At 42.4% G+C, this 13700-nt stretch overlaps 3 protein-coding genes across 3 annotated transcripts in view; 2 read left to right on the top strand and 1 right to left on the bottom strand.

Annotated features, from left to right (window-relative positions):
• LOC109529038 (uncharacterized) overlaps positions 1-2515 on the bottom strand; it is a 13103-nt gene extending 10588 nt beyond the window's left edge. Inside the window, exons 1-7 of the mRNA XM_019892186.1 lie at positions 2243-2515; positions 2085-2128; positions 1942-2009; positions 1599-1711; positions 1254-1320; positions 1014-1188; positions 295-432 (exon numbers count right to left, since the gene is read on the bottom strand). Of these exons, the coding sequence (XP_019747745.1) occupies positions 295-432; positions 1014-1188; positions 1254-1320; positions 1599-1711; positions 1942-2009; positions 2085-2128; positions 2243-2269 (632 nt within the window). The 5' untranslated portion in view covers positions 2270-2515. The remainder of the gene's footprint in view (positions 1-294; positions 433-1013; positions 1189-1253; positions 1321-1598; positions 1712-1941; positions 2010-2084; positions 2129-2242) is intronic.
• A 1685-nt stretch (positions 2516-4200) lies between these two features.
• LOC109528967 (uncharacterized) lies at positions 4201-7269 on the top strand. Its single transcript, XM_019892064.1, has 2 exons — positions 4201-4691; positions 6072-7269. Exon 2 carries the CDS (start codon positions 6086-6088, stop codon positions 6845-6847), a length of 762 nt encoding a protein of 253 aa, XP_019747623.1. The 5' UTR covers positions 4201-4691; positions 6072-6085; the 3' UTR covers positions 6848-7269.
• Positions 7270-8710: 1441 nt separating this feature from the next.
• LOC109528966 (sperm acrosome membrane-associated protein 4-like) lies at positions 8711-13675 on the top strand. The gene is made up of 3 exons (XM_019892062.1): positions 8711-9747; positions 12404-12571; positions 13034-13675. Exons 1-3 carry the CDS (start codon positions 9693-9695, stop codon positions 13255-13257), a joined length of 447 nt encoding a protein of 148 aa, XP_019747621.1. The 5' UTR covers positions 8711-9692; the 3' UTR covers positions 13258-13675.
• The last annotated feature ends 25 nt before the right edge of the window (positions 13676-13700 follow it).

Below are 13700 nucleotides of genomic sequence, written 5' to 3'. Positions count from 1 at the left end.
ATAGTCCGCTGCTCTCTGCTGTGCGTGCATCAGCGTGAACATGTACGCACGCAGGCGTCTTTTGGTTTCAACCAATCAGCGCCGACGCAACCAACTTCACAGATCAAAGACGCTTTGATCCGCGACAACAGCAAAGCTAGCCAAGATTATCAGAAACGAAGCACTGTCTTCACTTTCCACATTAATATTTTTCATACTGTAGACATTGTTACTTGATGTTAAACCTTAAAAAAAATTATTAAAATGCAATGAGATTTATATTATTTTCCAATGGGAAAGGTCAGTTCAACTCACACTTTGGTTTTGGACTGGTTGGAGTCTCGAACCTTTTGCAGGAATGCCCAAATTGGGGTTTTCATGGAGGAATTTCTGGGAACGCTCTCGTGGTCCTTCTCAGCAGTGGTCACACTTGGCTCCTGTTGTGCTGACTTGCTAATAACAACAAAAAATATCCAACTCAGATAAACAACTTTGCAGCACTAGCACCCACCTTGAGTGTAGCTCGCTGCTTGCTACACGAGAGACCCAAACTCTTCTCCTGATGCTGACAGACTAACCACCCATGATGTCACTCACTAGCCCACTCCACTTAAAACTCAACAACCTTTTTTTCTGACAACTACATTAAAATGTATTTGCAGGGACGAAATGTTGACATTTTTGGCAACAATTAAAAACGAGATGTAAATATCTGCCAGACACAAGATCCAATCAGAATTAATTTTCTTAGCAAAGGCGGGAGTAGTTGATCAGAGAAACAATCAGAAATGAAATAACTTATTTTGAAATGAGAAATCAAGGGTAATAGTTTGTTCAACTATTGTTCAATTTACTGTAAAAAGAGGTTTTGTATCAAAAAAGTGCCTGCAATAGTTAAATGTTATTATTTACTAAATATGACAACTTTAATGTTGGTAGGCCTACTGATTTCAGCAAGAATCATGGAAGTAGAGGCACATGATTTGAGTTCACAGGCTACATAAAATGATGTGGCAGGAAGAATCGGTTCTTACTTATCAGTGGCTGGCTTAATCGTTGCCGCATCTTTCTTTTCTTCACAGTCAGAGACGATCGGTGACAGCATCTTGCCTTTGTTGTTGGTCTTTGTCTGTGCCGAATTGTCACCCCTGCTCACCTCTACTAAGCTGGAAATCTTCACAGGTTCTTGGAAAGGAACGTTTGAATGGTCTGAAACAAAGTTGCATTGTGAAACAAAATGCCGAGTATGCTTCAGAAGTGTGCACATCTCTTACCGATATTTAGGACAGGACTTAGTACAGGCGTACATGTCACAGGATGTAATGGGTCTTCTTTGGCAGACTAAAGATTCAAAAGGAAACATGTTTAGTTTAATGTTGGCCTGGGCGATACGACCTGAAAATCCCCCCCAACTACCTCTAATAGCTAGTGAGCAGACGAGCATTTGTGCAGCAACTATCAGCAGCTGCCCCCCCCAACTACCTCTAATAGCGAGTGAGCAGACGAGCATTTGTGCAGCAACTCGTTGCCAATTTTCTTTTGTCAGCAGCGGAACTATCCCTGTGACACTCCAAAACTCAAATCCTTCACAGACGAGATCCTGCATGTTTTACTTGTACCTTTGCAGATTTTGCCGTTACATCTAGTGATGTAGCACGTCCCACAGCCTGGATTTCCTCACTATCCGAGTCCGAGAGTTGGAGAAGTGACGGGAGTGCGTCAATGGGAGAGTCTGTGCAGAACAAATGTATGCACAAATATCAATGGTAAATAGTGATAGGTGGACCGATCTAAATGTTGCTAATATTGGTTTTTCTCTGGGTATCCCGGTTTCCTCCCACATTCCAAAAACATGCATGGTAGATTAATTGAACAGAATGGAAGAATGATGGCGAAGAATACAAATATGGCACACGACAAGCAATATGTGAACTAAAAAACAAACATATTGAGAAAACTTACCCGGGTCATCAAACATCCTGTCTACGTCTCCCATGGACAGGCTGCCTTTCCATTTATCTTTCAGTGCGCTGAGCAGCAAATTTAGCACATTGAGTTGAAAGCATTTAAAAACATGCGTAAATTGTATAAACTACCAAACATACCTCTGCATGGTGGTCTTATAGCAGAGCCTCCTCTTTGGTCTCCTCTGCAGACAGACAGACATGTATTGTACGTTATATTATTACATACTTTTTCTTTTCGGGGGTTAAAGCAAGGAACACACGAGTCTGACATATACTCTATACGTTAACTCACTTACGTTATATTGATTGGCTGCTTCCTCCATTTCTTGGAGCCACTCTTAGTTAGAAACATTAACAAGCTAGCTACCAGTTATCTCGTGTTAAAAGGACGGCCTGGGAATCAGCACATACGTTTTATCGTCAGGCCATACAAATAACCTCAAGTAGACGGATGGGCTTATTTTTTCTCTGTGATTTTTTTTTTTCTACGACGGAAGCATATAGACAGAGGTAGACGTTACTACAACAACTAAAATGGCGCCATGCTGGTTTCAAAACAATAGCGCGCAGGCGCGCATTTACTCATAGGGTATTTTCGGCAGACAGGGTACGTTTTAGTTCATTGCTGACCCCTACTGGTTACGCAACGAACACCACGAAGAATAGAGTCAGAAGAGTAACATACGCGCCTGCGTGGCGGCCATGTTGGCAGGGGCGTTGTTCTCTTCATGGACATTGAAATTTAGTCGTAATTTGCTCATTTTTCAACGGATTTTCATGAGGTTTACATTTTGTCAGTACTGAAACGTGTGCTATCAACACAGAACACAAAACACAAAAATGCCCCCGCCACCAAAATTTTTGTTTCCTTGCCCTTGCACATATATGGAATGTTCTCACATTTTTGACCCGACTCGCGTAGTGTCTCCTTAGTTATGCAGCTCAAAAGGGGCGTGTCATATCGATGTTAATATTTACAGCTCATGAAGTCTATATTCTTGGTTACAGGAATTCCAGTGCTGGGACCCGTCCGTTGGAGGGTGGGATGGGGTAGTACTTTCATGGTCCTGTTCCGTTTTTCACCAACAGGTGGCCTTGGAGGGCTTCTCCTCCAGCATTGCACCTGTTGGTCATCATGTCATTAGTTTTTTTCTGTTAAAAGGACTGCCACACCCACCACTCGGAGCGGATCGTTGTGCTTCTGTCATGGGTTTTTGTTTGTGACTTTGGTTTCTTGGGGTTTTCAGGACTTTGTGTGGATTTAGTTTTTCCAGTGTCCCCCTGTAAGTGTTTTTGTTAATACACCCTGCTTCTTCTGCCTCCCTGCTTTTTTTTGGGTCCTCTAGCATCGCGCTACATGACAAAATACACAAAAAAATGCAGCCATGCAGGGCTATGTTGGGACACTCTCTGTCACAGTGGCGCATCCAAAAAATACTGGATTGTATTAGGCATTTTGTCATCTGAATCATGTGTTTATTTAGCAAAGTATAGTTTCTGAAAATAGACAACAAATGGCTGCATATACATATTCAAGTCTTAATAAAATCCAGTGATGATGTGTCTGTCGGTGGTTTTGAGGGCTACTGCAGTGTCTTGTTATTAGCAGAGGGGATCTTTTGCCAACAACCTGCAGAGACACTTTAGTGCAGTGTTGGCAGTGGATCTTCAGCACTTGCTCTGCTAGGCTATGACGCCTGCTTCAACGTGCCAGGTCATGACTTGAACCCTCTCATGAAACAGACCTTGTCACTTTCCCACTCCCTAACACGGCCTCAGAATGAATTTTGACTTCATTTTAGAAGAAAAGAATGACATTGAACTCATGAAAGCTAAGAAACAAAACATCAGTGTCTCCCTATGAACGTTGTGGCTCAACTAAAAATTTCGCTATGATGGCTCACTGGGAATCCAATGAGACATAATACGTTTTGCAGGAAATTATCCAATTTCAATTAATTGAATATTATTTTACTCAATTTATTACATTTACAAATAATGTCTACTTGTGCATCCGTCTATCCCAGTGATGTATAGTGACATGCTCGCCAGCAGAATGTATATTTAACCTGCAACGTACCCACGAGCTGCCATTCATACGACAGAAATAATGCCTTTATGTTCAACGAAAGAGGCCCACATTTGAGACAAAATACTTTGGGAATAAAGTGAGATCAGAAAATCACAATTCAAATATACGCTGTTTGGAACATTTTTGTTTGATTGTGTGCCTTCAGAATTTTCTAATGGAAAATATGTGCTTTGGCAATGATGTAAGATCTTGTGTGCATCAATATTTGGCTGTGTGTACACTACGAGGACTCACAAGCTTAGCTATGCTAAGGTCTTTTTTATTTTTTCAATCAAAGTCCATATTTTTACATCAGTGCGAACATGTCAACCACCAAGAATAACACGACTCACCGTGGGACTGCCCCTGATTCCCACGACCCCTCCTCCACACACACACACATACACACGCGCTCAAAGGCACACAGATCGAGGAGAGGCAGAGCAGCTTTGCACCACTTTTATAACAACAGTTACTTCCTAGAATTAAAAAAAAAAAGAGGAGCTTCAGCTGAACAGTAGTGTGGAGCGCGGCAAGAAGCAAGGAATCGGAAAGAAGGGGAAAAGTCTATCTGAGCATGAAAAGCCAAAGGCGGATGATAGAGTGGAGAAGTGCAGAAGGCAACTGATGCTTGTTGAGTGGGGACCATGATTCGGACTGAGGAGCAAAACAAGGCAAGTCAGCAAATTTTTCTTGTTTTTTTTTTTTGCGAACAACTGCAGTGCAGCCAGCAACAGCGCAAGACTGCTACATCACGTTCACACTTCGTGCCCTTGAAGCGCACGCATCACCCCCCTCCTCCTCCACACTTTAAATGTTCTGCTGCTTGGGGCTAAATGATGACTTGGGAATGACTGCGGTAAAGTGACTGCCACTGAAAGGGGTCAAATCATGTCCAATGAGAGGGGAAAAATGGTAATGCGCACTTCCCACGACCAGGAAAACCGATGTACTTACTTATTAGAAATGCCAATGAGGAATATGAATTGTAAACTAAAATGAGGGAAACTTGTTTGTTTGCGACATTGTGACCAGCCTGTTTTTCTGCAAAAAGTAGTGGGTGTTCTGACCAGAACATGGCAGCAATGGAAAGACAATGTACTCTGTTTCAGCAAATGGATGTTCATTTATTCTATGGCAGGCGTCTTTATTTCGATGATCCCAACCATTATTGATATTTAAGGCACGTATTTTACATTAGAAAGACTCCATGGTACGCCACCAAATGGCAACCAAAGTGGATCCACATTTTAATTATATGCCTTCTCTCATTGAGTGGAAGAGAGTGCTCTGAATTGTTTTGCCTGCCACTATGCATTACTGTCTTAGATGCAGTAAATGAACAGGCACTAATTTCATCCATCCATCCATTATCCGAGTCGCTTATCCTCATGAGGGTCGCGGGCGTGCTGGAGCCGATCGCAGTTGACTTCGGGCAGTAAGCAGGGTACAAAATCATCATCAGGGCCTAGAAGGGTTTTTGTCAGTGCACTGACTTTGAAGTAGACGTAATGTGACATTCTTAGAACCTGCTGGTGACTGAATGGCTCAGTGAGTAATGCTGATACAACTTGAGAAACAAGGAATGGGGTTCAAAAGGCGGAGAGCGAAAATGGGTGGGTTGTGTCAAGCAATGTAATCTGATGTAAAAACAGCCCCAAACATATCTTAGGTGAGACATACTGTGGTAAACCCTAACGGGAAAGTTGCTTCTTCTTCTGAAAAAAATGTTGATTAAATCAGTACTTTTTTTTTTCTGTAAACTAGTCCTCAGTGTGGCTCCAAAGGCGTTAAAGAGCAGGTTATTGGGCAATCAAGATATTCTGTAAAGTGATTTTTTTTTGGGGGGGGGGGGGTTCCCCCTTCTAATGTAGTCATCCATGATAGTTTTAATGTTCCACTCTGAGGTAAGGGATCCTGTTGCTACTCCACAGAGGACAAGCATCTCATTAAGTCAGCACATGTCCTATTAAAGCAGCTATTTCCTGTTGTGTCCTCTCCAAAACCCACAGTGCCCCCGCCTTCTTCCTAAAGCTGCACACTTTGTCTTGCAGTTTGGATCAAAAGGATGACAGCTGCCAGCAGTCCTGTCAGCAGCCCCTTCACTTCCCACTCATCACCAGCAGCCTGCCTCCCAGCATGTCACCTGAGAAAAGGCGACGCCACCCAGACCCAACTACACCTGCGTTTGCGCTCGGCCCCGGGCGCGTGGCTTATGGTAGGCGTGGTGGTGGTGTTGGCGGGGATGAGCGTGGCCGTGGCCGGGTACGTGTCGGCGGTGCCGAGGCCCACGGGCGGTCGCGGGTCCAGCCACGTGGACAGGATGAAACTGGCCGGACCGGTGGTCATGGGCGTCGGCCTGTTCATCTTCATCTGTGCCGCAACCCTACTCTACGAGAATCGGGATCGGGAGGTCCACAGGCTGGAGATGTGTGATGACCTCGAGGACCTGAAGGGAGACCTTGGCTGGGAGGACTCACAAGAAGAACAAGCCAGTTTCAGTAGTCAGGAACAATGGGAGATCAGAGATGGGGAGGAGGGGTGCTTTAGCCTCCCTCTCTCCAACCAGGACTGGAACCCTACTTCTCTTTCTTTGGCTTGCCAAAACATTGAGGACATCGACAGATCACCGCTGCATCATTTGGATTCCGAAGACGGTGCTGAGAGGGAGGTGGAGTCAACACTTCTGGCTGAAATTCTGCACCACCAGGAGCCAAGTCCACACTCGTCCTCCCCCGGGCCATCCGTTCCTCACTCCTCCGCCTTCCCAAACAACTCCACTGAGATTAACTTTCACACATGGAACTGTCCCGCACTCCTTGAGCCCTGATTATTTTCATGGGGTCAGCAGAATTGGACGTACTAAACACTATCTTCCACGAACAGATGTTTGTCTTGTAAATGTTTCAAGGCCTCGGAGGGGTGCAGTTGCTAATGCTGCCTTCCAGATCGCTGGGAAGTCGGACAGATCCCACATGGAACCCGCGAGGTCGGTTCCTAGAGCTTTTCAGACGAAAGTAAACCAAAAAACACGTCTGGCGACCTCCGTACGTGTGTTGTCTGCTAGTAGAAGTATTTTTAAGTTAGTGGGTATTCCAAAAACAAACCATTTCACTTTGACATGCGGCCTTGTTGAGTTGTTTTTCCATTCACGCAGTGAACCTGGAACCGTTTATCTTCACACCACTTTCCGTGCGGAACAAGTTGTGTCAAATGCTTTACTGCCAATAAATTCACATAACTATAGGTTTATATCAACTTTGAACTGACCATTTACATCATCAGAAATTTTGAACTTCACGGTTTTCCGCAACGCAGCCTTAAAGAATTCTTTTACACAGAGTTCCCTCACAAAAAATTTCTGAATCAGAAGAGTAACGGGAGAAGCGTTTATCTGTTTGTGCTTTCACACGGAACCCGATGATGACGGGAGTTACCGACTGTAACTGTCGGATTTCACACATCAAGAATGGAGTTCCACAGATAATTACCATAGATATGTAACATGATCAGTGCCGGTGTCGTGTAAAATACGTTTACAATTGCTTTCAACACACCAAGATGCAGAACTGAGAGAATTTGGTGTCAGGTGTACTGCCTGTTGAGGTTTTGAGATTGCTGTACTTTGTTCCCCTCATTTTGCATCAGTGCTGTTTATGTAGCAAAAGGCATTAAAAAAAAAGTTTACTTTCACATGAATTTTAGGGCCCATGGTTATGGTTCCTAAAAAAACATCCAAAGTCAGAAACCTGAAGGAACCGGTTCATCACCCCTATTCTATTTAAGTGTCATTTTTACAGAGCAAAAATAGAAAAAAAATGTGTTTTTTACAGGCAGTATAAAGAAACTAAAGACTGACTTTTGGCAAAAGAGTTTTTTTGTCTTGCTGACCCAAGCTTTATTTTGTTCTTTAAACAAGCCAAACTCCATAAAGCTTCTTCCATTTAGACCATTTTAGGAGAGGGTTCTGTTTAAGAGGCAGATTTGATGCCAAATGAGTCTGCATCTCATCTCATGCGTACTATAATCTATAGTCATTATCCGAGGAAACGGTTTCTTGGTCCAAACTAGAGACGGTACGTTAAGGCTACACTCCTCTCACTCCACACCTACAGCCAGGCTATAAATACCAGCCGGGACTCTGCGTTCTTGTTTAAATTCAGAATGTCCATTGCTTAGCTTTCTCTTTTTTCCCCTTCAGTGTGGTCAGACGAGGTGTTAAAGAATTTCAATTACAGCTTGGATGGAAAAGAGGGATGGCATTTAAAATAGGGGAAAATTCCAATGAGGCTAACGAGTTTTCCCTGACGCAGCAGAAGTGAGGAACGCTTGGTTCTCCCACCATCCTGACCTTTTCATCTCTCTATCATCTCAATCCTATGCTTTATTTAAAAAAATCCAACAGGTGAACAGCTTTATGCTTCCTCTGCTTGCTGTGCGAGGGATGGGCTTTAATAGTCGCTTTAGGCTCACTGAATGTTTTCTCGCTACTGAAGTGGACGAGTCATTTGCTTTTGTGTGGGCAGGCTGTGCTGAGATATGCTATGATTCTGCGGCAGCGTGAGGTTGGCGAAGGTGCGACTGCATCTTGCAGCAAGCTGCCAGCCTCCTTCGCACGAGTTGCTCAGAAACATGCCCCGCACGCACACGCACACGCACACGCACACGCACACACACACACACACACACACACACTTGGTGACAGGTCTGCTCACTAATGTTTAGTTGGAAATTATGAAATGAATTTGGCAAGATACTGCGGATACCAATCTGCACGTAAAGATATGGTTCTGCGAATTCCTCTCAACAACAACAAATTCATCGCACATTACTTTTTTCCAGCACAGGCTCACCACACAATGTGTCATCAAGTGTTTCCAAGCAGATTCATCATCCTTATATCTCCATATAAATGCTTCATAACGAATTTAAGGGCAGTCATCATAAAATTGACTGCCTGGACTATTTCAGGATCGGTTACTGCCACAACACTATCAGGTGAGCAAAAAAAAAAAAAAAAAAAAAATGCTCTGAAGTCTTCTACGTACGTGTATGCCCACCGGTTATATAATCCCCAAAAATGCTGTTTTCATGCTGCAGTGTGAATATAACTGAATCAAACCCGCACCTCCCAGTGTGTGTGTCAGAGTGTGTGTGCGCGTTCATGTGAACCTAAGCAGACGGACAGTAGGATGTAAGCTTCTTAACTGAGCGCTGACTCAGGACACATGCAGTTTTGCTGCTCTGAAACAGACACACAAGCCGTGGTAAAATTTTTTTTTTTTAAAAAGAGCGTGTGATAGTGAGAAGCAAACAGCCTGAAAATGTTCATTGAACTTCGCCTGCAACAGAACAATTTGGTATAATGAGGGACATACTTTGCCATCATCCTCCTCCTCACCGAGAGCTTACAGCTGTAAACGTGCTGTTTCTTCTGTGTCACGCATGTTGAAAATGCTAATAAACCAGATGGAAATGATGATAATTAAGTCAACACAATATTATCCTACTGGTCAAATAGTTACTTGTTGGATAAGTTGTTGTTTTTCAGGTACACAGAGTCTCATTAGTGCTGATCAGAAAGCGGAGGCATCACTGACTAATCCAATTTGAAACCCTGCGGTCAACTTTGCAGCCCTCGCTGTGGAAACAAAAGGAAACGTATCCCGCTGACAATGAGAGGACTAATGTTGCAGGTTTTGGCAGTCATGATGCTCATGTATGCTCAAGGTAAGGCAACATCTGGAAACGAGTCATCACCAGGCCTCAGTCACTCAACTGTAGTTGTTACAGAACGTATTTGGTGGAACCAGTCTAATGCTAATAAATTCACATTTGGGTTTAATCAGAATGCAAGGCTACTTTGATTCAGGTTTACGTACAGAAGAAAAAAATATCGTTTAAAGCTTATTTTATACACTTAATTTCTTTCACCACATACTGCAGTCTATGTATTCACTGCATATTATGTATTCTTCATTAAATATTTTTTTAGGTGGAGGTCTCCTACAGAAAATGGGGGGTGTCAAATGTTGATTTTCAAATGTATCCATCCGTTAATTACTCCAGCTAAGTGCAATATTTAGTGTACCAAAGAGTTAGATCCTTCTCGAGTTGTATTACGTAACAGCTGAAGTGTCTGTTAAAATGTTGAGTTTTGAAGGGTAAAATGCTAGACAATGAGTGTGTTATTGTTTTCTGCTAAGATGGGGTCAGAGCTGACTCCGGCTAATGAGTTAAGGATGGATGAGTGGTTCACAGCAAGCATCTCACAAGCTCAAGCAGCCAACAAATGGGCTCTAAGGCTTTCTCCGGCAACGTAATCTCACACACAGAATCATTGACCGAGCCGTATTGAAACGTGCACTCTCCACTGTTATTTTAAAAAGGCGTTTTAAAACAAAGATATTTGAAAAATAAAAGAAAACAGCAACACTCAATTGGAATAAGGGCAATAGTTATTCTGTCACTATTACAAAAGAATTTTTTGTGATGGTTTCCGAACCAGAGTCGCTGATGTTATGGTACACTTGACGGACTTGTGTGCGAGCAATGTGGGATCGGTTCCCACTCAGGGACAGTGTGGATGTGGGTATGAGCGGTCGTATGTGTTCTGCGAGTGACTGGCGACCAATTCAGGATGTAGTCTGCCTTACGCCCGAAGTCAGCTGGAATAGGCTCCAGCAACTCCCTGTGACCCTGTTCAGGATAGGCGGTGTTGAAAATGGATGGATGGATGGATGGGTTCCGGTCCGATCCGGGACAGGAGCAGATCCCAAAAACGAAGACCAGGAGTGGCTCGATTACAAAAATAATTTGATTTGCAAATTGTTATGTTCTGTTTTTATTTACGGTTTACACAATGTCCCAATTTTACTGGAATTGGGGTTTGTATATCGCATCTGTATAAATAAAGGCTTCCTCAATAATAAATGCCTTGTACTCTCTATCCACGAGTAAAAAAAGCTATGGAGAAAATACATTTCAATTGCAGGGGAAAAAAAACATATTGTTGCTAAACTGCTGCTTTGTCTCAAACACACACATAGTGCCAATAAATAACTAATTACAAGGTAAGTAGCCTGGGACCTTTGAAGCCAATTCATGACAGTAATCAGTTATCTTGTGCATTCCTGGAGGGCTAAGGGCTTGTTTCATGATGCCAGCTTTCTGTTTTGTGCCAGCAGGCTGTCTGGTTATTAAAACAGGCTGCTACCACGACTCCCAAAGCCATCCCCAAGCAACACAAATCACCTAAACAATTTCCAGACTGCTTGAGAATAAACAAAATATCTCTGAAATGATGAAGACCAAAATGAAGCTCATCATTTTGGCTCGATGTCGAACACTAGAATGACTCAAGGCCTTGTAACTCTCAATGTTGTTTATAACGGGATTTAAATGAGTACTACACACCATGCTAAACAGTTTTATTTTAAGTCTTGTATAAGACAATTCAAATCTTCAAAATGTGTGATTTTTTTTTCATGTATGTTGCTAACTATGTGTGTTGCTTTGACGATATATTTTTAAATGTGCTACATGCCTAAAATTTAAGACGTATTATCTGGGGTACCCAAAAAAAAAAAAAAAAAGACTTGAATCAGAAAATCTCACCAGATTGAAAAGATGCGAGCATATCAAATCAAACCGAATCGTTTCACTTTATAATATATCAAGATAGTCGTGTTTTATTGGAGAGATATCTTTGAAGGAAATGCCAGTAGTCTAAGGTCATGCAAGCTCATTCATGGTAAACGACAACAAAAAATTAGCTGCATTTTACCCTCTTAAACTCAGCCGCCCCATATTGAATCAATTTGTAATTCCACTGAAATAAACCAAATCGTTCGACTTTAAAATAAAACGTCGAACCATTGATTCGTATCATACCCCATGTATTGAGATACTGTATGAATCAAATAGTCTTTCATTGTAGACATGAACACGCCTAATGTATTATATTACATAAAGTACATGAGGGACACAATAGCATAATGTAATTAGATTGCCTACAAGATCTGTGCTTAAAGAATGTATTTACACATTAATACTGTGTTGCGCAAACTGGTTATAATTCCTGAATTCTGATTATCATATTTTTTTATGAAACCTTTTGAAATTCAAGATGGAAATCTCCATGTCAATAACATACTGCCTGGTAAGAAGAAATATTTTGGCAGACAAGTACCAATATTTTGCCATGATTTTAGATATTTAACCACGGGTAGATTTTAGTTTTCGCAATGTGGACCCAAAAGTGTTTTGTCCATCTCTCTGACTGGATCTCATTACAGCAGAGTGCCAAACAAAGTGTTCTGTAAGTGTCCATGCTGTGGTGGCCGCAGTATGTGAGAGTGAATCAACGGTACCTGTGTGGGCTCAGGTGAGGAAGAAGAGCAGCTGGAGCAGATGATGGAGGCGGCGGGGCTTGAGGCGCAGGAGGAACTACTGCAGTGTTTCCGCTGTGATCTGGGCTTCTGGGACGCATGCTACACAACGGAAACCAACTGCAGCCTCGGGGACCGATGCTTCACGGGCCGCGGGAAGGCTGGTGCGTTGCGTAGGTGTCTTGTATGGAAAGCCATTTCTTCGACAACCTTGACATTAAGCTTAAGGTCCATGCATGACTACAATCTTTGTTCTCACTAGTAAGACAATTCAGTCGAGGGGTACAACAACTGTTTCTCACGAGTAACGTTTTTTTTCTGCCTTCGACTACTGCTTGACGTTTCTGCACACTAGTAACATAACTTTGGCATAGTAGGGGTACAACTACTGTGCATATAGTGAGGCAAAACTGTGCACCGGTTGACATCTGTGTGCTACTAGTAGTACTTGTGACGGTCCATAATTGTAGGTAGTGGAATGTCACTAAAAATAGGTGACTAGAAGCAGTCAGTTGTCAACTAGAGCACAGTTTTGCCTCACTGAGTAGTGACATGTAGTTGTCCTACAAGTCTGCAGTAGTAATGTTGTCAAATAACGGAACGTTTAAAATCTATTTCCCCCTCAGTTGATGTCCTGGATGTAAAAACACTTGGCTGCGTAAAAGCAGAAGAGTGCAACGTGGAGACCACCGTGGAGCTCTTCTTCAACAGCACCGTCTTCGTCATGACCAAACACTGCTGCGACACCCCCTTCTGCAATGCTGCATTGCAACCCAGAGCTGACACAATTTTGTGCATCGCTGTATTGTTCCTGATATCCTGGCACATTACAGGGGCCCCGACACACTGAGAAGCCAATGTTTATTCAGTCTGTGTGTGCTGCCAATACGGGAGGGAAAAAAGAACGGATTTGATTCATAAGGTGAACATGACAAATCAACTATCGAATTGTTTTTTTTTTTAAATTAAGACATTTGTCTTAATTTAATCTAGAACCACTTCATATAAATAAAGCAGCATTGGGAAACCTTTGCCTATCAGGGGCCCAACTAAATTGATGAAAAAAATGTGATCTGACAACCAAACAAAGAGTTTGCATTATATATTATGAGCATTTGTGGGTTAAATAATTTGGGGCCTTTTTTTTTTTTTTAAAATAATAGTTCCTCTTCTGGCTTTACTTTTAATAGAATTGCATGGTGGACCAGATCAAATGCTCTAGTGGGACTAATACATCCAATTGACTAAATTCCTCACGTCTTAACTAAATAATGGCTGATAAAAGTAACTAAT

Source organism: Hippocampus comes, unplaced genomic scaffold (genome assembly GCF_001891065.2).
Source record: "Hippocampus comes isolate QL1 unplaced genomic scaffold, H_comes_QL1_v1.1 scaffold153, whole genome shotgun sequence".
NCBI lineage: Eukaryota > Metazoa > Chordata > Actinopteri > Syngnathiformes > Syngnathidae > Hippocampus > Hippocampus comes.
The sequence above is the reverse complement of the archived record's forward strand: the minus strand, read 5'-3'. Positions and strand labels throughout refer to the sequence as shown.

Excerpts from the sequence above, each read along its gene's own strand:
- LOC109528967 (XM_019892064.1), top strand. The coding sequence starts at position 6,086 with ATGACAGCTGCCAGCAGTCCTGTCAGCAGCCCCTTCACTTCCCACTCA.
- LOC109528966 (XM_019892062.1), top strand. The coding sequence starts at position 9,693 with ATGAGAGGACTAATGTTGCAGGTTTTGGCAGTCATGATGCTCATGTAT. Across the intron at positions 9,748-12,403 it reads GATGCTCATGTATGCTCAAG|GTGAGGAAGAAGAGCAGCTG; the intron begins GTAAGGCAACAT and ends GTGTGGGCTCAG. Across the intron at positions 12,572-13,033 it reads CACGGGCCGCGGGAAGGCTG|TTGATGTCCTGGATGTAAAA; the intron begins GTGCGTTGCGTA and ends TTTCCCCCTCAG.